The sequence below is a fragment of the Theropithecus gelada genome, chromosome 3 (assembly GCF_003255815.1).
Source record: "Theropithecus gelada isolate Dixy chromosome 3, Tgel_1.0, whole genome shotgun sequence".
In the NCBI taxonomy this organism is placed as follows: Eukaryota; Metazoa; Chordata; class Mammalia; order Primates; family Cercopithecidae; genus Theropithecus; species Theropithecus gelada.
In genome coordinates, this window is record NC_037670.1 from 175,110,854 (window position 1) to 175,134,351 (window position 23,498).

Below are 23,498 nucleotides of genomic sequence, written 5' to 3' on the forward strand. Positions count from 1 at the left end.
GGTGGGAGGGAGGGGTGTGCAGTGACAGTGCTGCCCTGTCCCAGGGGTGAGGGGTGAGGGTCATGGCCTCTTAAAGTAGAAGAGCAAGGTGCTGTCTTTGAGCCAGAAGCAGGGTTGCGGCCAGCAGTAACAGAGCAGAGACCCCTCCAGCTCATGGCCCCTGTACAGCCACTTGACCACCACATCAGCCAGACTGTGGGAAAGGAGCCAATTTATGAAATTAAATAAAGTCCACAAAGGGAGTGAGAAACTTAGGCTCAGGCACCCCACCCCAGCTGGGCCCAGCACAGCTGGAGCACAGTGCACGGGGCACCCCCACCATCTTGCCCCTCCCAAGAGGGGGCTTAAATAGGCCAGGCCCCAGCCTGGAGGCCGGGGATCCTGGGGCCTAGGGCGGGCAGAAGTCGGAGAAGTAGGGGTGCTGCAGGGCCTCTTCTGCTGAGATACGCTGGACAGGGTTACACTTCAGAAGGTTCTGGAGATGGGGGAAAGGAGGCAGCAGGTTCAGGACAGGTCACTGCCCAGAGCCCTGCCTTCCTGTAGTCCCCTCTGGGCAAGTGTCCTGACCCACCCTCTACCCCAAGTCACCTACCTGCAGCAGGTCCCTCCCCGTGGCATTGAGTTTGGGCACGACGTTCACCAGGGATGTTGTGGCCGGGTACATCGGGTAGGGCTGTGGAGAGGCAGGGAGGGTCAGACTAGAGGTAGGGGGAGGGGGGTGGAGGCTGCTAGGAATGTGAAACAAGAGTGACCCTGATGAACCATGACCCCCCAATTCCCCATCACACCTTATAGTCTGGCAGCTTGGTCATAGAGGGCCACTGCTCCTCGGTGGGCGTCCCCAGCAGCGTGTCCACGGAGTCAAGGATCACTTGGGAAAGGGCCACAGCTGCATCTTCAGGGGCAGGGTGAGGGCCTCTTCCCTCCCGGGGAGGATTCCTCATACCCACCACCTACTTCTCTCACCCTCCCTTACCCTCTGGCTTGAGCTTGACAGAAGCAACCCCGGGCACGTCACTCGTACATCCAACCACGTTTCCCATGACAATCACTAACTAGTCTAACCCACATGCTGCTGTCCTAGTCCTAATGAACTGGTCCTTGCCCCGCTCCCACAAAATGTGTCCTGCTGTCTTTGGCTCCTTCATCCTGGCATCCATCTCTCACCTGGAGGGACACCCTCTTGGCTTTGCCCCCCAGGGCACACTGCCTGTCTCCAAGCCATACCTTCTCCAGTGTGTATCTGCACTGTGACAATCAGGGTGTCCAGCACCTCTGCTGTCTCCCCTTGCCCTCAAGAGAAGCCCTACAGACCTCATCACCCCACCCCACACCATCACTGCCCTCACCCACTGCACTCAAAACTCCATGGGCTGTCCCCTCCCAGAGGGCTCAAGGCAGAGGAAAACAAGGATATCGGAAGATCCTCTTCAACTGGTCATCAACATCATTGCCGGGAAAAAGAGGCCGCCCAGCATTGGCCAGCTCTGGGGGGCAGACAGGGGGCTAAGACGTGACATGTGAAGGACCCCTCACTCTGAGGTGCCCCCTGACCTTCCAGCCCCAGTCCCAGAGCCTCCCTCCCTTCCCCTAGAGGGAACCCTCCAGACCCTATTTGTCAACCCAAATGGGAAAGAAGGTGCCTCTGCAGCGCCCCAGCACGTCACCTGCAAAGATGCAGCCGGCTGACCACATGTCGATGGACGTGGAGTACAGCTTGGCCCCAAAGAGGACATCCGGTGGGCGGTACCACAGTGTGACCACCTGGAGGAGACCGCCCCCCGACAGGGGACTCCCACTTAGAGGGCTGGGGAGGAGGTTTGAGGAGGAGGCTCAGAGAGGAGAGGAAAATAGTGTTTTGGGTCCTGGGGTTGGAGCTGAGGGACTCCCTCCCCCAATCCCATATCCCATCTCCTAGCTCACCTCAGCTGAGTAACAGCGGACAGGGATCCCAAAGGCTCGAGCCAGGCCGAAATCAGCCAATTTCAGCTCCCCATTCTGAGGGGAATGGGAAGGGGACATGGAGAAGGGCCTTTAAGCAGCCTTGGGACAGCACAGACTCCATCCTCCCAGTCCTCTTCCCTCCGTGCTCCCCATGCCCTGGCCCCAGGCTTCCCACTCCCCACCTTCTTCCCAAGAAGTACCCTGTTTATTAGCAGGTTCTGGGGCTTCAGGTCCCTGTGTAGCACATTGCGGCTATGACAGAATCCCAGGCCTTTCAGTAGCTGGAAGAGGAATGACTGGGAGGAGAGCAGGCAGAAGGGAGTCAGACGCCCTGAACATGCAACTGTGCCCGGCAACGGGTGGCTCCTCTCCTCACCCTGTGCTTCACTCCACCCCACCCACCTTTCAGCACTTGGTTCAGAGTGACACCATTCATTCGCCATCCAGAACCTGCTTTATACTGTACTAGGCATTAGAGGGACAAGAGTGAAGAAACTGGCCCTGGTCCCCATCTTCCTGGACCATATAGCCTAATGGGCCTTGCCAGGTGGATCCTAGATCCCGCCTAGATCCTAGCCCATGCTGATCTTCCCTTCCTGGCCGCATCTGAGTATGCACACGATACTACAGCACATAAATATCATGCTGTAGTATCATTCAGGACTGGCTCCCCTGGAACCTGGACCAAGGCATTTGGTCTTGGGCCTAGAAGAGCACCTGGCACACAGTGAAGCATTCAGTAAGTATGTATTGAATGAATGAGTGTATCTCCTTGAACCTCATTTTCTAATCTCTGAATGTAAATACTATCACTGACGTCAGAGTGCCACTGTGCGGGTCAAAGACGACCACGTGAAAATGTTTGCTAAGACTGGAGGCTCCTATTGTTTGCTAAGACTGGAGGCTCCTAGAGGGCAGAAACAGGGTTTTCTCATTCTCTGACACCCCAGAGCGTCCCTGTTCAGGGCCCAAAGTTAGAGCCCAAGGAGTGCTTACACTGAATGCAGACTCTGACCCCAGCCTGAGGGGTCCCCCAACACCACTCTCCTCACCTTTACAATCTCAGGATCAAGGTCACCATTGCAACTATCAAAATACTTCTTCAGGTCCTGAAAAGGGATATGAGTGGGGGAATGGGACAGAGTTTAACCTCAGTCTGGGCCCCTATACCTTCCCAAGGCTACTGTCCCCCAAACCCCGCCTTTCACCTGGTCACAGAATTCAAAAACCAAAGTCAGCTTCTTGTCACTGTGCAGGACATCATGAAGCCTAGGGCAAAAGAAGGGCTCAGCCATGCAGGTTCGCCTGACAGACGTCCAGTGTCAGCCCCCGCCTCCCCCAAGCGGCCACACCGGCAAGGAGCACCCGCCTCCCGCACACCTGACGATGTTCTTGTGCTTGAGCTCCTTGAGTAGGCAGATCTCCCGGAGGGCAGAACTCGGCACACCCTGCATATGTGAGGGGGCCGGGTGGGCAGCAGTCAGATCCCACCCAGCCCAGGCCCTCAACCCCCTCTCCAGGCCCTATCTCAGTTCCCAGTCCTACCTCATCATCGTCATCCAGCCTCACCCGTTTCAGAGCCACGATCTCATGAGTCTCCCGGTTTTTGGCCTTGAACACTGTTCCGTAGGTGCCTAGGGGAAGGAGGTCAGGGGTCAGGGGGAGGATGTGGCACTCTTCCCTAAGCCAGGAAATGCCTCCCGGGAGGTGAAGGCAGCGTCTGAATATGCAAAGAAAGGGATTCAGGGTGAAGGTAGGTGGGTGAGCTTTGTGAGTGAGGATGTGGCAGGTGAGGAGGGAGGAGAAGGTACCCGCGGAGGCTCCAGGGGCTCAGCAGGAGGGGCGAGTGCGGCTGCGAGGGCAAGGATGTCTAAAATGAAGGCGGTGCTCCGGAAGGGTCTGGAAATGGTGAGGAGGGGCCTGGGAGAGGGCTGAGGGGCTGCAGAAATATTGAGGTTGGAGGTCTGCAGCAAGAACCGAGGCTGGGGCTCGGGGTGAGGTTGTCCAAGTGGTGCTGAGGCTGGAGTGAGAAATTCAGGAAGTGTCGCGGTTGGGAGGTCGGGTCTACTGGGAACGCTAAGGTTGGAGTGAGAGCCTGCGGGAAATGCTAACACGGGGAAGACTGGTGTCTGCATGGAGTGCTGAGCTCGGGGGCCAGGGCTGCAGCCGCTGCTGAGGTCGGAGCCTGTAGGTATTGCTGACGGTAAGGGAGCCAGGGCTGCAAGGAATGCCGAAGGATCTGCAGAGGGGCTCTTGCAGGAACATCTCGAGATTCCATTACCTTCCCCAATCTTTTCCAGTTTCTCGTATTTCTGCATCGCGGCGGCCGCGGGGACCCCTGCGGGCCCTCGGTTTTAAGACTCTGGCCCCGGCGTTGCAGAGGAGGCGGCACCCGAGCCTCCAGCCCCGCCCCGCCTGGCCGCGCAGTACCTTCTGGGGCTTGTAGTCCTAAGACAACAAGGTCTCCCCGCAGTGCCCGAGACCGAGGACAAGAAGACTACAAACCCCAGCCGTCTGCGCTCACGCTCTCTGCAGCACTCGACTCCAGGGCTCCGGTTCCACCGCGGAGGCAAAACCCTGGACTTCAACTCCCAGGGAGCAACGCGTGTCCGTTTTCCGGGCGCCCCGCCGCGGCGCCGCGGTTCCCAGTGTGCCCCGCTGTTGTTATTCCTTTTATGTGCTCCCAGCCTTCTTGAAAAGGGCCGCTCCGGGACTACGCGTTCCAGAATGCAGCGGGGATGGGGGCGGAGCGCTCTCGGTTAGGGGTTTGGGGTTTGGCGGCCTAGATCCCGAGCCTTGGCGGCCCAGCTCTGACCTGGTTGGTGGCATTGAGTTCCCAACGGCCTCTTGACGACCTCAGCACGGGTTTCCTCCACCTCTCCCCAAGCCACCTAGTGACACCAGGATTCACTGGGGAATGCATGTGAGCGATGATGACCTCACAGGGAACAGCTGACCTCAGGGCTGGGAAGAGAACAGCTGTGCCCCTTTGAGGCTGGATTTTAGTGGAGGGACACACGCCAAAGACCCCTCTCTCGGCTGGGCCCCGTTTGTTGTCTCGGAGCCCACCCGACTCCAGCCGCTGAACTCTGACATGCTGAGAAAAGCTGGGTGGAGCCCTGGAGGTCCCCCCAGACCCCAGTCTCCGGAACGGGGCCCACTGGAGTCAGCCAGGGTGTGGCCGGCAGGTTGGTTAACCCCCTCCACAGACAAGACCACAGACCGATGCTCAACTTGCAGCAGCCTCTACCTCATCCCTTAAAGGAGTTGATTATAGATTCCCTTGCGCTGCCTCTCTAATTGTCTCATGATTGCATTCTTGAGGGCTACGGACCGAGGGAAAAGGATCCCAAACAGCACTCCTCAGCACCGGAACCAGAGTTACTGCCAAACACGTGTTAATTAACTCGTTTCTATCTGAATGCTTTTGCATACACAAGAGAAAAGAAGCGAAAAGTACATTCCTTATCTGGAAGACTTTGTGATTTCGTTGGGCAAACAAGAACTACACACAGGTCTTGAATGATAAGTGATGACTATGACTAGGGTTCGATTCAGTGTGGAGGTTCCATTCAAGAGGAAGGAGGCCACCATAGCGAATCTCTGTCCCTCTCAGGAAGTGGGGAGCCCCTAACAAGTTGCCATCTCCCAGATCAGCTCAGGGTACTGGGCAGCCAGCTTCCAGCCGCTGTCACCCTTCTCACCTGCTCGCCACCGTCCCTCAGGGGCTTTCTTGGAGGCACGGGGGTTATTTGGGAGGGGGGCCGCAAGAGAATCTCAATCCCGATACGTTTATGTTTCGACTTCTCCGAATTTCCTTGTGCCTGCGTTTTACTGCCTGGGATCCGTAGCGTGAGGCGGGCTCCTTTCCACCCAGAGGTGCCGTAATGGAGCCAAGAGAGGCATCCTCGGGGCTTCCAGGCCCGGAGTGGGGAAGCTTGGGGCAGAGGGACGGCGGGGGCGGCCCCTGGTGCCGGGCTGTGCCTGGAAGCGCGCCCCCGCCCCTGCCCCTGCCCCCGCTCCCGCCTCCCCACCCGCGGCGGCGGGACCGCGCACGGTACGCCGGGGGGCGCGCACGCAGGGGGCTGGCCTGCCCGTGGCGCGGGGGAAAGTTGAGTTGGGAGAAGTTGGGAGCGGCGGGGGCGCGCCCCGGGGTGGGCACGGGGCAGTCGTCGGGAGCGCGCGAGGGTGCCGGAGGACGGGGAGAGACCCCGAGACCCCCGGGGCACGAAGTCCAGAGCGAGCGGGTAAGCGGAGAGGCGGTGGCGGGGGAGGGCCAGGGCCGCGGAGGGAGGAAGGGAGGGGGAAGGAGAGGGGGGAACTCGGGACTCGAGCAGGGAGGGAGTGGAAGTGGAGGAAAGGGCGGAGACTGGGGCGCGGGGAACCGCGGTCTTGGGGAGAAGGATGAGGAGGCGGATGGAGTGCTGGTCGGAGGCGGGCATTCCGGGGTCCCTTTCTCAGAGTTCCCTAAAGCCATGGTGCCGCGCCCCCTGCCACCAGGAGTGGGTAGTCTCCCTGAGGAGCCGCCGGCCCTCCCACTCCCCGGCTGGCTCCAGACCATCCCTCCCCTCCGGCCACCCCGCATAGTCCTTCAGTCCCGTCCGGGGCGCCCAGACTGGGGGTTGCCCGGGGCCTCCATCCCCAGTCTCCGGGTTGGGAGGCGAAGCGAGGAAAGGCGGGTGGCGGGTAAGGTCGGGACAAGGGGTCATGCAGAAGAGGGAGCAGCTGGGTGGGGATGGGAAAGACGAGCCCGGAGAGTTGGACCTGACTCCCGGGGTCGGTATGTCTAGGCGGGGAGTTCTGTGCTGGGTGTGAGAGACGGCACTGCCTGAAATCCAGGGTCTACTTTATCCCGCTTCGTTTCCCCCGCCAGTCCCACATGGAAGAGCTGTGGAATTTACGAGTTCACTTGGGGGCTGGTTAATGCCCAAGTGGGGGTCCGAGATGCTAATCCTTTGGGCAAGGGGAGAGATGCTAATCCTCTGGGCCGGTCGGGGCTGGTCCGAGGAATGTGCCCCTACCCGGATTATCGGCACCGATGCTCTGGACAGAAGCTGCTTTGTGTTCTGGGACAGCGGGGGAGGGGGTGCAGAAGAGTGTGGAGGAGCGCGTTGAGGGCACAGCCTGAGGTGGGAGTGGGCGCCTGCAGGTGCTCAGGGCGGACTCTTCCCACACCCTTCCCAGACTGGGTGCCCTCACGCTCACCCACACCGCCCGCCCTGGCTGAAGGCCTGCTGAGGGGGAGGGGAAGAGCGTAGTTAGCCGAATTGGAGTGCTTGCCAAGAATGTGTTGCCAGGCTCCCCATCCTGGGTGACCCCCCCCCCGACCTATATTGTTTGACCCTACACTGACTTGTCTTACTCCTGAGTCGGGCACCCCCAGTCCCCAGCAACACACTGGGAGCATCGGTACCATCACTTTTTGCCAATCTTGGGTGTCCCCTGTGCTGACCCACTAGGAATAGGCCCCCTATTTGCAGGGATTGGGCTCCCTCCTGCAGCTCCTTCTCTGCCCCCACCATACAGTGTCCTCCCCAGATTTCCTACAGTCACAGTCAGGAGGGTGGCAGCGCTGCCACTCAGATTTTCCTGGCTCCAGGCTCTGTAGGGGCGGGATCCAGACCGCCCCTCAGGGGCAGAACCTCAAGGTTGCGGTGCCCACCCCCTCCCAGCCCATCACATGCCCCTCCCCCATTATAAAGCTCTGCCCAGCCCATGCCCACCTTCTGTGCCTTCCTCCCTCCCACTGAGTGAGTGGAGTTGAGCTCCTGCCCTCCACCCAGCCAGCCTGCTTCCCTCCTGCCAGCCCCCACGGACCTGGGGGAGGCAAGACTCCTGCCGGCCTGCACTGGGGAGGGGGCGCCCCCTCCCTGCGGGGGCATCTTGGGCTCTCTCCAGAGTTCTTCCTCTCGTCTGCTTCCTGTCTCGGCAGTCCGGCCCCAGCTCCACGGGGTGTCTCACCCTCCCTGCCACACCCTCTCTGGTCTCAGGCCCACCTCTGGTGGGTGCCCTGACCCTGCGAGGCTCCCTTGTCTGCCTGAGCCTTCACTCCCCTCCTTCCCCGGCTTATTATCGCTCCCTCCCTCATCTCTGTTGCTTTCTCTCTGGGCCTGGGCCTTGACTCCTTTCTCCCTCATTTTTCTTGCGGCCTCTCCCACCTTCTCTCTCCTCCTCCCTCTACTCAGTCTCTCGGCCTTTTTTGGCCCCACTCGCCTCAGTCCTCTCCTGTCTCCTTGTTCTTCTCTTTTCTTCCTATAAATAACTCTCTGTGCTGTGGCTGCCGCTAAGGGCCACTCTGAGGCCCTTCATAGTCCAGGATCCCCAGCAGCGCAGCCTGCGCGTGGTGGCTCCTGCCCTCCCAGGGCTCTCGATGGTGATCTGGCCTCTCCCCCATCCAGGTTATGCCTCCGCCTTGTTGCCCTGAAAGCCGCAGCGACAGCGAAAAGGGCTAAGATTCGGCCATGAGCAGCGCCCCCCGGTGCCCCACCAAGGGCGCAGATTCTTTCCGCACGGTGAGTTTGTTCCCCAGGTCGCCAGCCCAACCTTCCCTCCCTGGCAGCCTTGTGTGCTCTGGCCGAGGGTCCTCACCAACCAGGGGTGTGAGCGTGTGTGAGTGTGCAGACCGGGAGGACGCTGCCATCCCTACCCTGACCTTGCATGATGGTCGTGTGGGGGGATGGGTAGTGGGGGTATCAAACGTCTTCCAGTCCTGGGGAGGGAGTTGAGGCTGTTACCTGAAGACCTAGGTAGCTTAGCCTCAGCGGTTGAGGAACTTTGAGAACCCTGGGTCTCTCACCCAGCAACCCGTCTCAGACCCAGCCGGCCTTAGAGGCCCCAGGTCAAGTCTGCACGCGGGCGAGGGTTCTGGGCGGAGCTCGCCTGCCGTGACTGGCCACGCCCCCTGCCCACGTGCCACCCAGTCCCGCCCCTCCCTGCCCTCACGTGGCCACCGCTCCACATGGCCCCCTCTGGATTTTCCTAAGGAGTCTAATGATTAACCCCGTGCCACAATCAGCTCCGCTATTGGTCACTCTGGCCCAGAAGGGCACGTGACTGGGAAGGGGCGCAGGCTGGTCCCCTCCCCCTCCTTCTCAGGTTCACCCCTGCCGGCCATGGACTTCCTCCTGCGGCCTCAGGTGCGAGGGGTCTGCTACCCTCTCTCCCCATGGGGGCAAGCTCTCTGCGCCTCTCCCCGCCCCCTCGTCCCACGGGGCTGCTTCTGGTGGGAGTGGGGCTGGGCGATGGGGGAGCCAGGAGATGGTCAGGAGCCTTACGTACAGAGGGAAGAAGCCAGCCCCCTGGCCCGCTCACCTCTTATCCGGCGTTCTGCCAGGCCCAGCCGCTCCAGTCCCCACCTCGCCCCTAAGACCCGCCCTTCGCCCCAGCCCTCCTCCCCGCGCTCTTCCTTATTCTCGCTGCTGGCACCGCCATGGAGGGGGCTGTATACCCCCGCCCTTGGAGATCCCGATGCCCTTCAGGTCCAGAAGCTCTTGAGCAAATATTTGGCGGCGCCTGTATCTAAGACCGTGGGTGGGTGGGGGGCTGGACCAAGGCTGCCTGGCCAGGCGGCTGCCACTTAGCTGTGCTGAGCTCTTGCAAGCGCCGCATTCCCTGCCGGCTGTGCCGGCCGCTGCTCCGCGCCCGCAGGATGACTCAGGTGGGGGCTGTGGGGGTGGGGTGAGGGGTGGGGCTAGGGAGCTGGCCCAGGGCTCGGGCTGGGGGCCTGGGGGCTAGGGGAGCTCTCCTGGGGGCTGAAGGGCATCCATTCCTGTCCCTGCGGGGCTAGTTTTTTTGACTCAGACGGGCTCTGGGGCGGTCAGCTTGGGCGCCTCCAGAAGTTACTTTTTGGGCTCAGTAGTTGTCCTCAGGCCAAGGGGAGTTTCTTCACTATCTGTCATGTGAACTTCCCGGTTCACACGCCCTCCCTCCAGGCTGCAGAGGGGCTGGACACGGGATTTCTTCCACCTGCCCTGAACTGACTGCACAGCCAAGGGGGCTGGGCTGGGATGAGGGTAGTTCAGAACCCAGGGGACAGCCGCTGGGGGAACTGGGTCTCTGCATCTGAGGAGGCAGACTGCTGGGGGGGACACTGGGTCCCTGTGTTTGAAGGGATGTGTACTGGTAGGGGGACTGGCTTCCTGCATTTGACGGGGCCGACTGCTTGGGAGGACTGGGTCCCTAGATTTGTTTTCTTTTTTGTTTTTTTGAGACAGAGTCTCACTCTGTCACCCAGGCTGGAGTGCAGTGGCACGTTCTTGGCTCACTGCAACCTCCGCCTCCTGGGTTCAGGTGATTCTCCTGCCTCAGCCTCCTGAGTAGCTGGGATTAGAGGTGCCCGCCACCGCCTGGCTAATTTTTGTGTTTTTGGTAGAGATGGGGTTTCACCATGTTGGTCAGGCTGGTCTTGAACTCCTGACCTCCAGCAGTCCACCCACCTCAGCCTCCCAAAGTGCTGGGATTACAGGCGTGAGCCATTGTGCCTGGCCTGGGTCCCTATATTTAAGGGACAGCTGCTGGGGGGATATTGAGTCACCAGCATTAGAGGAGAGAGCTGCTGAGGGGAGGGGTCCTGGGTCTCTGGCACTAGGAAGGGTGAGGTTTCGGGGTACAATTCCCAGTGAGTCCTGTGTGTTTTTTCTCTATGCTTTCTTCCACACAGCCAGAGCCAGAGAGCTTGGGCCCTGGGACGCCTGGGTTCCCCGAGCAGGAGGAAGACGAACTTCACCGCACCCTGGGCGTGGAGCGGTTTGAGGAGATCCTACATGAGGCCGGGTCTCGCGGAGGGGAGGAGCCAGGCCGCAGCTATGGGGAGGAAGACTTTGAGTGTGAGGGGGCAGGCAGGGAAGGGGGAGGCAGGGATATCAGGTTTGACTCTTCAGTTAAGAAGGGGCTGGGGTCCTAGTGGGAGGAGCGAGGCGGGGGGCAGGATGGCAGGGGAGGGGACGCTGTGCCTGCCGCAGCCAAGTCCCCCTCCTCCTTGCAGACCACCGCCAGTCCTCCCACCACATCCATCACCCACTGTCCACCCACCTGCCTCCGGATGCACGCCGCCGCAAGACACCCCAGGGCCCAGGACGGAAGCCTCGAAGGCGCCCAGGAGCCTCCCCGACTGGAGAAACCCCTACTATTGAGGAAGGGGAGGAAGATGAGGATGAGGCTAGCGAGGCCGAGGGGGCCCGGGCAGTCACGCAGCCATCCCCTGCCTCCACACCCTCCTCGGTGCAGGTGTGCTGGGCGCGGGCTCCTAGGGGATGTCGGCAGGGCCCTGTCCTGGTCACTCCTGCCCACATGGGTCCTTGTTACAGTTCTTTCTCCAAGAGGATGACAGTGCTGACCGGAAGGCAGAGAAGACCAGTCCGTCTTCCCCTGCACCACTGCCCCACCAGGAGGCAACTCCTCGGGCCTCCAAAGGGGCCCAGGCTGGGTAAGTATACCCCAATCAACAGTGTCCCCAACAGACACTTCCCCTGCTAGAGATGATGCTGGAACAAAGCATGAGCCTTGGAATCACCAGGCCAGGGTTCAAATCCCAGCCCTGCCCTCACTGGCTGGGCAAGTAACTTAATTAAGCTCTCCAAGCCCCAGGTTCCTTATCGGAAACCAAGCATAATAGAACCTTTCTCACTGGGTGGCTGTAGGGATTAAGGGTGGTGTGAATTCTAAGTATGGTTTAGCCTGGCAAAGAACATGCGCTGCCTAAGCTGCCTCCCACCCCTGCCCGTCTCCCACCCCTCCCTGCTCCCACCCCTGCCTGTGGTGTAGCGGGAGCAGTAGCCAGTACTGGCTCAGGTACTGGACTGGTGACCTCCCAGCACTTGCTGGAGGCCCCAGGGTTCAAGAGGCAAAGAAGACCCCCCTCTCCTTGGAGCACTGCCAACACACGCTGGTTGGAAACCAAATGTTACCATGTGAGATGGCATCAGCATGTTGTCACTGCACCCAGTGGCTGGTTCAGGGAAAGTGTCAGTACCGGTGGATGATTGGCATTTGGGGGAAGGCTTCCTGGAGAAAATGACTTTGAACTAGGTCTCAAGGTCACTACAATCACAGACCAGTTGTTTTCTGGGTGCCAGGCAGCGTGAAGGGCTGCGGGAAGTGAAGGGCATGTTGTCCCCTCTGGGAGCGCATAACCTGCTGGGACCATGGCACAGATGTGGGCGGCAGGTTACAGTGGCCTTAGGGGTGCCAGGATGGCCGGGAGAAGGCTGGGGCTTCCGAGAAGGCCTGGCAGCAGGAAAGGGTCGAATTTGTGGGCTAGGGCACGTGGGGGCTACGAAAGCCTGGTCATGAGAGGGGATGCGAGCTTTGAGCTCTGGGGGCTCTTGATGTTGAGAGAGAGGGGTAGGACCACGTGGCAGGGCACTGGCCACCCAGTGTGGCAGAGAGAAGGGAGAGAGCAGAAGCTGGCGTCTGTGAAGGCTGAGGCTCACCCCTCCTTCCAGGGCAGGAAGCTGTCTGCCATCTCCAAGGCCGAGTGCCACGGACTTTATTCCTCTTGATTAAACATAGGCCCCTGTGAACCTCTGAGTCCCATGGCTAGGGGTGTGCCAGGGGGTGAGGGGGCAGGGGGATGAATGCTGACTGTCAGGAAGCAGCGTCCTGAGCTCCTTTTCTGCCCCAGGCCCCGCACTGGGACTTTTCCAAAATCTCACCCCTCATGGCACTGCCAGAGTCTGGCCTCAGTCCTGGCTGCTGAGGAGCAGTTGATGTTCGCAGTGGACGTTCAGAGGGGCCTTGGGGTGATCGTTTGGGGCTGCACAGCTAGAAAAGGGTGGAGCTGGGGTTCGGATGCTGGCAGTCTGCATCCGGAATCCTCCCCATCCCCATACCTGTGCCTCCCGGGAGTGGGAGCTAGGAGGGCCCGGAGTCCGATGTGGTCCCTCCCTGGCTCCCCGCTGTGTGGGTGCTGAGCGTGGGGGAGGAGGCTGGCTTTCTCGGGCTCATGGCCATTCTGTCTGCCTAGAACCCAGGTGGAGGAGGCGGTGGCGGTGGCCAGTGGCACCGCAGGGGGTGACGACGGGGGTGCCTCGGGGCGCCCCCTGCCCAAAGCCCAGCCTGGGCACCGCAGCTACAACCTTCAGGAGAGGAGGCGCATCGGGAGCATGACGGGGGCTGAGCAGGCACTGCTGCCTCGGGTCCCCACGGATGAGAGTGAGGCCCAGACGCTGGCCACAGCCGACCTAGACCTCATGAAGAGTGAGTGCTGGGCCTGGGCCAAGCCTGGCACTGGTGGGCGAAGGAGTGAGAGAAAGGGGGAGCCCAACCTTGGTCCTCTGCCCCCCCAGGTCACCGATTTGAGGACGTTCCTGGGGTGCGGCGGCACTTGGTGCGGAAGAATGCCAAAGGTTCCACACAGAGTGGCCGAGAAGGGCGGGAGCCTGGCCCCACACCTCGGGCCCGACCCCGGGCCCCCCACAAGCCCCATGAGGTACCATGCTCTGCTTCATGGTCTTCCATTAACTTCCCATCCAGCTTCCCCCAACGACCCTGCCCCTACCTCTCAGACCAGCTATAATCTCAAGCCTCAGGATTGCAACCTTTGTTTTGTTGTTGTTGTTTGAGAAGGTCTCGCTCTTTTGCCCAGGCTGGAGTACAGTGGTGTGATCTCAACTCACTGCAACCTCTGCCTCCTGGGTTCAAGCGATTCTCCTGCCTCAGCCTCCAGAGTAGCTGGAGTTACAGGCACCTGCTACACCGAGCTAATTTTTGTATTTTTAGTAGAGACGGGGTTTCACCATGTTGGCCAGGCTGGTCTCCAACTCCTAGCCTCAAGGGATCCGCCTGCCTTGGCCTCCCAGAGTGCTGGGATTACAAGCTTGAGCCACCACACCGGGCCCAGGGATGCCACCTTTCGTTGTGAAGTTTGTACACTGCACAACAGTGCAGTATACACGTCTTAGAGCTTATTGACTTGGGCACTGTGATTGTGCTCCCCATGGTGGATGTCGTTGATTTGAGTATTGTGGTTTTAATTCACATCTGAGCCATTGTTGATTTCTGTATCATGACCATCTTAGAAAGAGATGCCATTTTCTGATTTGAACAAAGGGCACCCCTTGGGCTAAAGGTGGCTCTGTGTAGCACTACACTTCATTTTTCAAAACCCAGTTGCCTCTGTACTTGTTCAATCCTCTCAGCCACCTGTGAAGATGACAACAGGTGGTGTCAGCCATAAACTAGAGTGCTGTGACTTGGCCAAGGTCACTTGGTTACCTAGTGATGCCGCCCATCTTAAGGGCCCTGGTCCTGAACTCTGACGCACTGTGTTTTTGTCCTCATTTTATGAAGGCGTAATAGCATACAGTAAGCTGCATCTGTGTGAAGCATCCAGCTCAGTGCCCTGTTGCAGGCCCATACCTGCCTAACCATTTCCCACACTCCAGAAGTTCCTGCACGGCTCCACCAATCAGTATTTTTCAGAGGCGACCACTCTTCCTTCATTTGCAATTAGTTTTGCCAGTTCTTGAATGCCTGTCAATGGAATGGCTGGTAGGCATTCCACTTGTTAAAAGGCCTACAAAACGCCATTGCTTTCATACACAGTGGCCATTTCTCAAGCCCTTACTCTGAGTCATGTAGCGTGCCATGTGCTTTTCCCTTTTGTCCTCCTGACAGTTCTTTGAGGTGCTCCCATTTGACAGATGAGGGAAACTGCATCTCATTGGTTCGTCAGTTGTCCAGGGTCTCAGCTGGCTGTGGGACTGGGGCGCTTGTGCACCACCCACTGTGCTTCTCCAGGGTCACTTGGCTCCCTCTGATACCACTTACCTCTGACCTCCACCCAGGGCTGCCTCCGGCTCTGTACCCTGAAATGCCTTCTCTTCTCTCCCCGAGGTGTTTGTGGAGCTGAATGAGTTGCTGCTGGACAAAAACCAGGAGCCCCAGTGGCGGGAGACAGCTCGCTGGATCAAATTTGAAGAGGACGTGGAGGAGGAGACAGAGCGCTGGGGGAAGCCCCATGTGGCCTCCCTCTCCTTCCGCAGTCTCCTGGAGCTCCGCAGGACCCTTGCCCATGGTAACCCTGCTCCCCTCCGCCTCCTGCCTGGCCAATCCCCAGGAAACTCTCCCAAATGGCCCCAAATCTGTCTTGAGCCCCATGATGTGTGACAGCCCCAGAGCCCAGAGGGAGCATGGTCCACACCCAGCTCGTATTTGCATTTTCAGCCAGCAGCTTCTTGATATTCTCAGATAACAACTGTGTTTTGGTTGCGAAAATGTTCCAGAAGCCATTTTGATGTAAAGCTTTCTGAAATTCCTAGCATGCCTTGGTACCATCTTAGAGATTCTGTGGAATGTGATCTAATCTGTAGCTGTATAGACTTCACGAAATGACCACTCACCACAGATGCAGGACTTCCGAGTCCTGTGTTTGCTTGCTTGCTCCTTCACAATGGGTGACCACTCTCAGTTGTTGTTAAAAGGCCTGTTTCTAAGCAGCTGAGGTTCTGTGGTTTGAGGCAGCTTAGGAAAAAAATTAAATATATATATATATATATTTTTTTTTTGAGACAGGATCTTGCTCTGTTGCCCAGGCTGGAGTACAGTGGTGTAGTCTTGGCTCACTGCAACCTCCACCTCCCAGGCTCAAGTGATCCTCCTGCCTCAGCCTCCCAAGTAGCTGGAACTACAGGCACACACTACCACGCCTACCTAATTGTTGTATTTTTAGTAGAGATGGGGTTTCACCATGTGGTCCAGACTGGTGTCAAACTCCTGAGCTCAAGCGATTTGCCTGCCTCAGCCTCCCAAAATGTTGGAAGTACAGGCATGAGCCACTGTGCCTGGCTTAAAATTAAATTAAAAAAAAAAAAGTAAACAAAAAACAAAGCAGCTGAGGACCTAGAAACTTGCTTTTAGAATTGTTTCCCAACTAAGAGTCCATAGACCCCGAGTGAGGCTCAGGGGCTTTGGGTAAAGTGCCACTGTGGAAGGGCTTTCTCACTAGGCCTTGAGGTCTCCAGCCTGGCTGCTTAGGAGCTTTTGGTTCTGTTTATTCTTTTTTTTTTTTTTTTTTTGAGACGGACGGAGTCTCGCTCTGTCACCCAGGCTGGAGTCCAGTGGCGCTATCTCAGCTTACTGCAAGCTCTGCCTCCTGGATTCACGCCATTCTCCTGCCTCAGCCTCCCAAGTAGCTGGGACTACAGGTGTCCGCCACCACGCCTGGCTAATTTTTTTGCATTTTTAGTAGAGATGGGGTTTCACCGTGTTAGCCAGGATGGTCTCGATCTCCTGACCTCGTGATCTGCCCGCCTCAGTCTCCCAAAGTGGGATTACAGGCGTGAGCCACCGTACCCGGCCGGTTCTGTTTATTCTTTAGTCTTTGTTCCTGAAAGTTGGCCCTGCCAGATGAATGACCTGGTAACTTTCGAAGGGACTGTTACTTCTGTGTGCAATGGTGAGGGGAGGTCGAGAAGCTGACAGGGAAGTCAAGAAGCTTGGGGCAGAGGAGGTCTTCAGATGGCTCCAGGACAGCCACACGGATGAGGCCACAGACCAGCTGAGTTGTGTATCAGAGGGTAGAACTAGGCCCTAGAGTGACGCAGCACCTGGCTTACTTAGAGGAGAGTTTTCTAACAGCTAAGAGGGTTCAAACAGAGTGGGCGGCCTGGACCGTCCCTGTGGAGGCCAGATGCTCCCTGGAAGGAGTGTCCGGCAGGTGTGGCCTAGATGGCCTCTCTTGTCACTGAGGTTCAGTGGTCTCTGTGGAGCCTTGTAACGTTCCTGGGGGTCTGGGGGAGGGGAGGAACCAGAGGGTTGATGTGACCTAGGCTCCCGAGGGAGCTAGAACCCGAGCCTGCGTCCTTCATGTGTAGGCTGGTGTTCCAGGCCCGGCACCCACCCACCTGGCTGCCCCACCTGTCCCCAGCTTCTGCTCCCATCCCATCTCCTGCCACTGTTTTGCGATCTGGGGCTGAGGGGCCCTCTGTGCCATCTTATGCCAGGGGCTGTGCTCTTGGATCTGGACCAGCAGACCCTGCCCGGAGTGGCCCACCAGGTGGTGGAGCAGATGGTCATCTCTGACCAGATCAAGGCTGAGGACAGGGCCAATGTGCTGCGGGCCCTGCTGCTGAAACACAGGTGAGGCCCTGTGGGCCATTTGGGGACGACACTTCATCCAGCCCACCTGCCCCGGCCCTTGTCATTGACCCTCCTTTGCCTCACTGCCCTCTGCCCCTCCAGCCACCCGAGTGATGAGAAGGACTTCTCCTTCCCCCGCAACATTTCGGCTGGCTCCCTGGGCTCCCTGCTGGGGCATCACCATGGTCAGGGGGCTGAGAGTGATCCCCACGTCACTGAGCCTCTCATTGGAGGTGTTCCTGAGACCCGGCTGGAGGTGGAGCGAGAGGTGAGGGGAGAACCGGCCCTGCCTGGGCTGGCGGCAGGACTGAGGAAGCCCAGGTGTGGACTCAGAGTGGGAGGGGCCTGGCTGGGCTGAGCTCTGTTCTGTGTCCCCCAGCGCGAGCTGCCGCCTCCAGCACCACCAGCTGGCATCACCCGCTCCAAGTCCAAGCACGAGCTGAAGCTGCTGGAGAAGATCCCTGAGAATGCTGAGGCCACGGTGGTCCTCGTGGGTATGTGGGGCACGTCACATGTGGGGGCCTTGGCAGCCAGGCCTTGAGGCAGGGTCCTGTAGTCTCCCTGGCCCTGCCTCGGTGCCACCCCTGGGCGAGGGACTGGAAGGTGGTCCTGCTGCTCTGCTCTTGCCCACCATGGTCCCATGCCCCTAGGCTGTGTGGAATTCCTCTCCCGCCCCACCATGGCCTTTGTGCGGCTCCGGGAGGCCGTGGAGTTGGACGCAGTGTTGGAAGTGCCGGTGCCTGTGCGTTTCCTCTTCCTGCTGCTGGGCCCGAGCAGCGCCAACATGGACTACCACGAGATCGGCCGCTCCATCTCCACCCTCATGTCAGACAAGGTCAGCTACCCTCCTCCTCTGGGCCCTGCTTCTTGGAGCCCACCCTGGGCCAGTCTTGATCCCCACGACTGCCCCCCACACACCGGCCTTGCCCACCCCCAGCTCCAGGCCCTCAGCCCTCTTCTTTGAGCCCTCCCCAATCCCCATCCTGCTTTGGCAGCAATTCCACGAGGCAGCCTACCTGGCTGACGAGCGGGACGACCTGCTGACGGCCATCAACGCTTTCCTCGACTGCAGCGTGGTGCTGCCGCCCTCAGAAGTGCAGGGCGAGGAGCTGCTGCGCTCCGTGGCCCACTTCCAGCGCCAGATGCTCAAGAAGCGAGAGGAGCAGGGCCGGCTGCTGCCCACAGGGGCCGGGCTGGAGCCCAAATCTGCTCAAGATAAGGGTACGGCCAGGGCGGGCTGGGGTCGGGGCTGCCTCAAGGGGGTGAGGTGGGCAGGAGGGGCTGGGGCGCCCTGACGGAGGCCTGGGTTGCAGCGCTCCTGCAGATGGTAGAGGCGGCAGGGGCAGCTGAAGATGATCCCCTTCGGCGGACGGGGCGGCCCTTTGGTGGGCTGATCCGAGATGTGCGGCGCCGCTATCCCCACTACCTGAGTGACTTCCGAGATGCACTTGACCCTCAGTGCCTGGCTGCCGTCATCTTCATCTACTTTGCCGCCCTGTCTCCTGCCATCACCTTTGGGGGGCTGCTGGGTGAGGAGAGCCTTCAGGTAGAGGGTGGGGCGGACTGCCCAGGGCCTGGCCACCAGCTCCTGAGCTGGTTCCTGCACCCCTAGGAGAGAAGACGCAGGACCTGATAGGGGTGTCGGAGCTGATTATGTCCACAGCGCTCCAGGGTGTGGTCTTCTGCCTGCTGGGTGCCCAGCCCCTGTTGGTGATCGGCTTCTCGGGGCCCCTGCTGGTCTTTGAGGAGGCGTTCTTCTCGGTGAGGGCTCTTCCCGCCCATCTCCAGCCACCCCTCCTCTGCCCTAGACACCTCCCCGCAGCATCCCCACCCAGAGCTCGGGACCTGACTGCCCCCACTTCCAGTTCTGTAGCAGCAACCACCTGGAGTACCTGGTGGGCCGCGTGTGGATCGGCTTCTGGCTGGTGCTCCTGGCCCTGCTCATGGTGGCCCTGGAGGGGAGCTTCCTGGTCCGCTTCGTCTCCCGCTTCACCCAGGAGATCTTCGCCTTCTTGATATCACTCATCTTCATCTATGAGACCTTCTACAAGCTGGTGAAGGTGGGCAGGCCCCTGCCGAGAGCTGGGCCAGGAGGGCCGAGGTCTCAGGGCTGGAGGGAGTCTCTTGGTCCCATCCTCTGGATTCGAGGCCAGGCTGGAGCATTCCTGGGGCTTGTTGCCAACACACACACCAGGGCCTCAGATTAATTTTTTAATCAATTAATTAATTATTTTGAGACAGTCTTACTCTGTTGCCCAGGCTGGAGTGCAGTGGCGTGACCTTGACGCACTGCAACTTCTGCCTCCTGGATTCAAGCGATTTTCCTGCCTCAGCCTCCTGAGTAGCTGGGATTATAGGTGTGCACTGCTATACCCAGCTAATTTTTGTATTTTCAGTAGAGACGGGTTTCACCATATTGGCCAGGCTTGTCTTGAAGTCCTGACCTCAGGTGGTCCACCCACCTCAGCCTCCCAAAGTGCTAGGATCACAGGATTGAGCCACCACGCCCGGCCTTAATTTATTTTCAAACAGCAACTTGAACCAGACAGATGAATCTTTCAAAAACTCATACTTTTTCTTTTCTTTTCTTTTTTTTTTTTTTTTTTTTTTGAGACAGAGTGTTGCTTTGTCACCCAGGCTGGAGTGCAGTTTTGGCGCAATCTCTGCTCACTGCAACCTCTGCCTCCTGGTTTAAAGTGGCTCTTGTGCCTCAGCCTGCCAAGTAGCTGGGATTACAGGCACACGCCACCATGCCCAGCTAAATTTTTGTATTTTTTTAGTAGAGATGGGGTTTTACCATGTTGGCCAGGCTGGTCTTGAACTCCTGGCCTCAAGTGATCTGCCCGCCTCGGCCTCCTAAAGTGCTGGGATTACAGGTGTGAGCCACTGTGCCCAGCCAAAAACTCATACTTTTATTTTTTAAAAACTTCTATATTTAACGGCACAGTGGCACCATTAGAGCTACTACTTCAAACTCCTGAGCTCAAGTGTTCCTTCTGCCTAAGCCTCCCTAAGAGCTGGGACTACAGGTGGGCCCCATGCCTGGCTAATTTTTAAATTTTTTGAAGAGGCCTGCCTAGATTGCCCAGGCTTGTCTGGAACTCCTGGCCTCAAGCGATCCTCCTGCCTTGGCCTCCCAAAGTGTTGGGGTTATAGGCATGAGTCACCAGGCCCAGTCCATCTTTTTTATTTTATTTATTTGTTTGTTTGTTTTTTTGAGACAGAGTCTTGCTCTGTTGCCCAGGCTGGAATGCAGTGGCGTGACCTTGCCTCACTGCAACTTTGGCCTCCCGGGTTTAAGCGATTCTCCTGCCTCTGCCTCAGCCTCTTGAGTAGCTGGAATTACAGGTGCCCACCATGCCCAGCTAATTTTTGTATTTTTAGCAGAGACAGGGAAGGCTGGTTTTGAACTTCTGACCTCGAGTGATCTGCCCACCTCGGCCTCCCAAAGTACTAGAATTACAAGCGTGAGCCACTGCACCCAGCCTGTTTTATTTTAAAAAATATATTATTTTTAATTTGCTTTTAAAATTCACATTTTTAATAACAAAAGTACATGCTTTTGTTAAAATGTCAAACAATCCAGGAGTGTAGAAAGGGGAAAGACTCCAGAGGTGACAGTCAGTCTGGGCATCAGATATATGTGAGAGACCACTCTGTGGTCCTCTGTGCTCATGTTCTCCTCCTTTAGGCCCCCGGATCCTCTCTGAGCCTGGCTGGTGCCACTCACCAGCTGCCTTCCTGACTTAAACCAGCCGCTCGGTCTTTTCTGCCCCACACTGCCCTGTGCTCACCGCTGGTTCTCTGGGTCACTGTCTTAATTCAACAAGACAAGCTCCTTGAAAGCAGGCCAGCCTTTCCCCTGCCCCACCCCTTCCACCTGACACTCACTGAGCCTCAGGAATCTTTTCTGCAGTCCAGCTGATGAAGGCCTTGTGGCCTCCTCTCCCCAGATCTTCCAGGAGCACCCCCTGCATGGCTGCTCAGCCTCCAACAGCTCAGAGGTGGACGGCGGTGAGAACATGACATGGGCCGGGGCAAGACCCACGCTGGGGCCGGGCAACAGGAGCTTGGCTGGGCAGTCTGGGCAGGGGAAGCCCCGGGGCCAGCCCAACACGGCTCTGCTGTCGCTGGTGCTCATGGCCGGCACCTTCTTCATCGCCTTCTTCCTGCGCAAATTCAAGAACAGCCGGTTCTTTCCTGGCCGGGTGCGTGGGCTTAAAGGCCAAGAGGGGGTTAGGGGCAGGAAGGGGGGTGGCAGGAAGTCAATGGCTGTGGTGGCAGGCCTCTGAGCGGTGTGCCTGCCCACTCAGATCCGGCGGGTGATTGGGGACTTTGGGGTGCCCATCGCCATCCTCATCATGGTGCTTGTGGATTACAGTATTGAGGACACCTATACCCAGGTAAGGTGCTGCCCGCAGCAGGCAAGGGCTGCTGCCTCCACCGCCCTGGGTCTAGGTGTTCCCCTCCAGCCTCCAAACCCAGCCTGTCCTTAAGTTTAAGCCTGTCCTTAAGATGCCAACCCCTTTCCATGGCATGCCCTCCACATTACCTTAACCCTTGTCCCCACACTGTGTCTGCCCTGCAGAAGCTGAGCGTTCCCAGTGGATTCTCGGTGACTGCCCCAGAAAAGAGGGGCTGGGTCATCAACCCTCTGGGGGAGAAGAGCCCCTTCCCTGTGTGGATGATGGTTGCCAGCCTGCTGCCTGCCATCCTGGTCTTCATCCTCATTTTCATGGAGACACAGATCACCACGTGAGTGGTCCTGGCCGAAGGGATATGAGAGGCCAGAGCCCCAGGCCAGGCTGGGGAACTCAGCATGGAACCTCCAGCCACACTGGGCAATCCCAGGGACTTCAGGAAACCTTGGATGCCTAGATGGCCACAGTTTAATCTGTAGACAGCAGAAAAACCCCCTGATGTTTGCTGGGACAGGAACAGCACGTGGAGGGGCAGGCCAGCCTGGCAGTGCTAGCTGGGAGCTGTTGTGGAGGATAAGGGCTGGGAGCCGAGGTTTTGCTCTGTAATGGAATTTGAATCCTGACGGAATGGACAGGGACCACCAGGTTCCAAAGCCAGATGGAGGGACTGGCTGGGCATTCTGGAAAGACCCCGTGGTCTGTGGAGCTGAGTCCAGCCTGGGCCTTAGCAGCACCCCTCCCTCTCTCAGGCTCATCATCTCCAAGAAGGAGCGCATGCTGCAGAAGGGCTCCGGCTTCCACCTGGACCTGCTGCTCATTGTGGCCATGGGCGGCATCTGTGCCCTCTTTGGCCTGCCCTGGTTGGCTGCTGCCACTGTCCGCTCCGTCACTCACGCCAACGCGCTCACTGTCATGAGCAAGGCTGTGGCACCTGGGGACAAGCCCAAGATTCAGGAGGTCAAGGAACAGCGGGTGACAGGGCTGCTGGTTGCCCTGCTTGTGGGTACGTTGCCTCTTGCCCTTCCCTTCCCAGTGGATTCCCCAGGGCCAGTGGGGCCAGGGGACCCCGTGGCCAACTGTTTATCCTGCACCTCCCATAGGCCTCTCCATAGTTATCGGGGATCTGCTCCGGCAGATCCCCCTGGCTGTGCTCTTTGGAATTTTCCTGTACATGGGAGTCACCTCCCTTAATGGGATCCAGTTCTATGAACGGCTGCATCTGCTGCTCATGCCACCCAAACACCACCCAGATGTCACTTACGTCAAGAAGGTAAGCCTCACCCAGCTCCCCACTGGAAGGGGTGTGCCTCTGGCCATCCTGGTCTACTTGGGTCATTCTCCAGCTGCCCCTCCCATCTGCCCACTTCAGCCAGCCCCCACCTCCTCTCTGTACCAACCGGGCTCTGTGGCACCTAGGAATGTTCTTCCATCCCCGACTCCGAAGAGGGGAGAGTCTCTTCCCAGCAGCAGGCTGGGGAGGAACCTGGGCTCACCTGTCTCCGCCCCCCAGGTCCGGACCCTCCGTATGCACCTGTTCACGGCCCTGCAGCTGCTCTGCCTGGCCCTGCTCTGGGCTGTCATGTCCACAGCTGCCTCCCTGGCCTTCCCCTTCATCCTCATCCTCACAGTGCCGCTCCGCATGGTGGTGCTCACCCGCATCTTCACCGAGCGAGAGATGAAATGTGTAAGCCCTCCCGCCTGCCTCCCCCAGTCCCTCTTGCCTCCCTGTGGATCTGGAAAGGTCCCCCACCCCCCACTTCCCTTCTTGACCACCCCTCACCCCACAGTTGGATGCTAACGAGGCAGAGCCGGTGTTTGATGAGCGGGAGGGTGTGGACGAGTACAATGAGATGCCCATGCCTGTGTAGCCGCCGCCGAGGGACAGCCGAGGGACCGATGGACGAGGGGACAGGCTGGTGGGATGGGGTCCCCCCTCCCATGCCCCTCCCTCCTTTTTATTTAAGTGAATAATTTAATGTCCCCTCCTCCCCCACTGCCCCTGCAGTAAAGTGCTTTGGCCCCCACCTATCTCTGGCCTTTTCTCTTTGTATGGGG

The 23,498-nt window shown here is 58.7% G+C and overlaps 2 protein-coding genes across 8 annotated transcripts; one reads left to right on the forward strand and one right to left on the reverse strand.

Moving 5' to 3' along the window:
- Positions 1–194: 194 nt before the first annotated feature.
- CDK5 (cyclin dependent kinase 5) lies at positions 195–4,379 on the reverse strand. 2 transcript variants are annotated; one of them, XM_025378135.1, is made up of 12 exons: positions 4,226–4,379; positions 3,490–3,578; positions 3,325–3,392; positions 3,153–3,213; positions 2,997–3,053; positions 2,145–2,240; positions 1,924–1,998; positions 1,668–1,764; positions 1,418–1,487; positions 789–849; positions 593–673; positions 195–475 (listed from the first exon to the last, which is right to left on the reverse strand). In XM_025378135.1, the coding sequence occupies exons 1-12, from the start codon at positions 4,260–4,262 to the stop codon at positions 389–391; spliced, it is 879 nt and encodes a 292-aa protein (XP_025233920.1). In that variant the 5' UTR covers positions 4,263–4,379; the 3' UTR covers positions 195–388. The 2 variants fall into 2 exon arrangements, with proteins under 2 accessions (XP_025233920.1, XP_025233921.1); XM_025378136.1 differs by lacking the exon at positions 2,145–2,240 and having other exon boundaries at positions 4,226–4,335.
- Positions 4,380–4,614: 235 nt separating this feature from the next.
- On the forward strand, positions 4,615–23,469 carry SLC4A2 (solute carrier family 4 member 2). Of its 6 annotated transcripts, none has more exons than XM_025378126.1 (23): positions 4,615–5,607; positions 8,343–8,456; positions 10,604–10,769; positions 10,928–11,169; positions 11,250–11,368; positions 12,908–13,140; positions 13,230–13,372; positions 14,779–14,959; positions 16,887–17,022; positions 17,125–17,290; positions 17,402–17,516; positions 17,673–17,857; positions 18,018–18,243; positions 18,336–18,551; positions 18,635–18,783; positions 18,888–19,082; positions 20,976–21,230; positions 21,336–21,425; positions 21,611–21,777; positions 22,193–22,446; positions 22,544–22,713; positions 22,954–23,127; positions 23,231–23,469. In XM_025378126.1, exons 2-23 carry the CDS (start codon positions 8,406–8,408, stop codon positions 23,309–23,311), a joined length of 3,714 nt encoding a protein of 1,237 aa, XP_025233911.1. In that variant the 5' UTR covers positions 4,615–5,607; positions 8,343–8,405; the 3' UTR covers positions 23,312–23,469. The 6 variants fall into 6 exon arrangements, with proteins under 6 accessions (XP_025233911.1, XP_025233909.1, XP_025233908.1 ...); XM_025378124.1 differs by lacking the exon at positions 4,615–5,607 and adding an exon at positions 5,999–6,191; XM_025378123.1 differs by lacking the exon at positions 4,615–5,607 and adding an exon at positions 5,999–6,191 and having other exon boundaries at positions 22,954–23,272.
- Positions 23,470–23,498: the final 29 nt, after the last annotated feature.

What these genes read in the sequence shown, in the direction of transcription:
- CDK5 (XM_025378135.1), bottom strand. Translation starts at nt 4,262, where the DNA reads ATGCAGAAATACGAGAAACTGGAAAAGATTGGGGAAG. An exon ending in AGAACCTGCTAATAAACAGG is followed by an intron (nt 1,999 to 2,144) that starts GTACTTCTTGGG and finishes CATTCCCCTCAG; the next exon opens with AATGGGGAGCTGAAATTGGC. An exon ending in CCAAGCTGCCAGACTATAAG is followed by an intron (nt 674 to 788) that starts GTGTGATGGGGA and finishes GCCTCTCCACAG; the next exon opens with CCCTACCCGATGTACCCGGC.
- SLC4A2 (XM_025378122.1), top strand. Translation starts at nt 8,406, where the DNA reads ATGAGCAGCGCCCCCCGGTGCCCCACCAAGGGCGCAGATTCTTTCCGC. An exon ending in CCACCCTCATGTCAGACAAG is followed by an intron (nt 17,858 to 18,017) that starts GTCAGCTACCCT and finishes CTGCTTTGGCAG; the next exon opens with CAATTCCACGAGGCAGCCTA. An exon ending in GCTGGTTGCCCTGCTTGTGG is followed by an intron (nt 22,447 to 22,543) that starts GTACGTTGCCTC and finishes CACCTCCCATAG; the next exon opens with GCCTCTCCATAGTTATCGGG.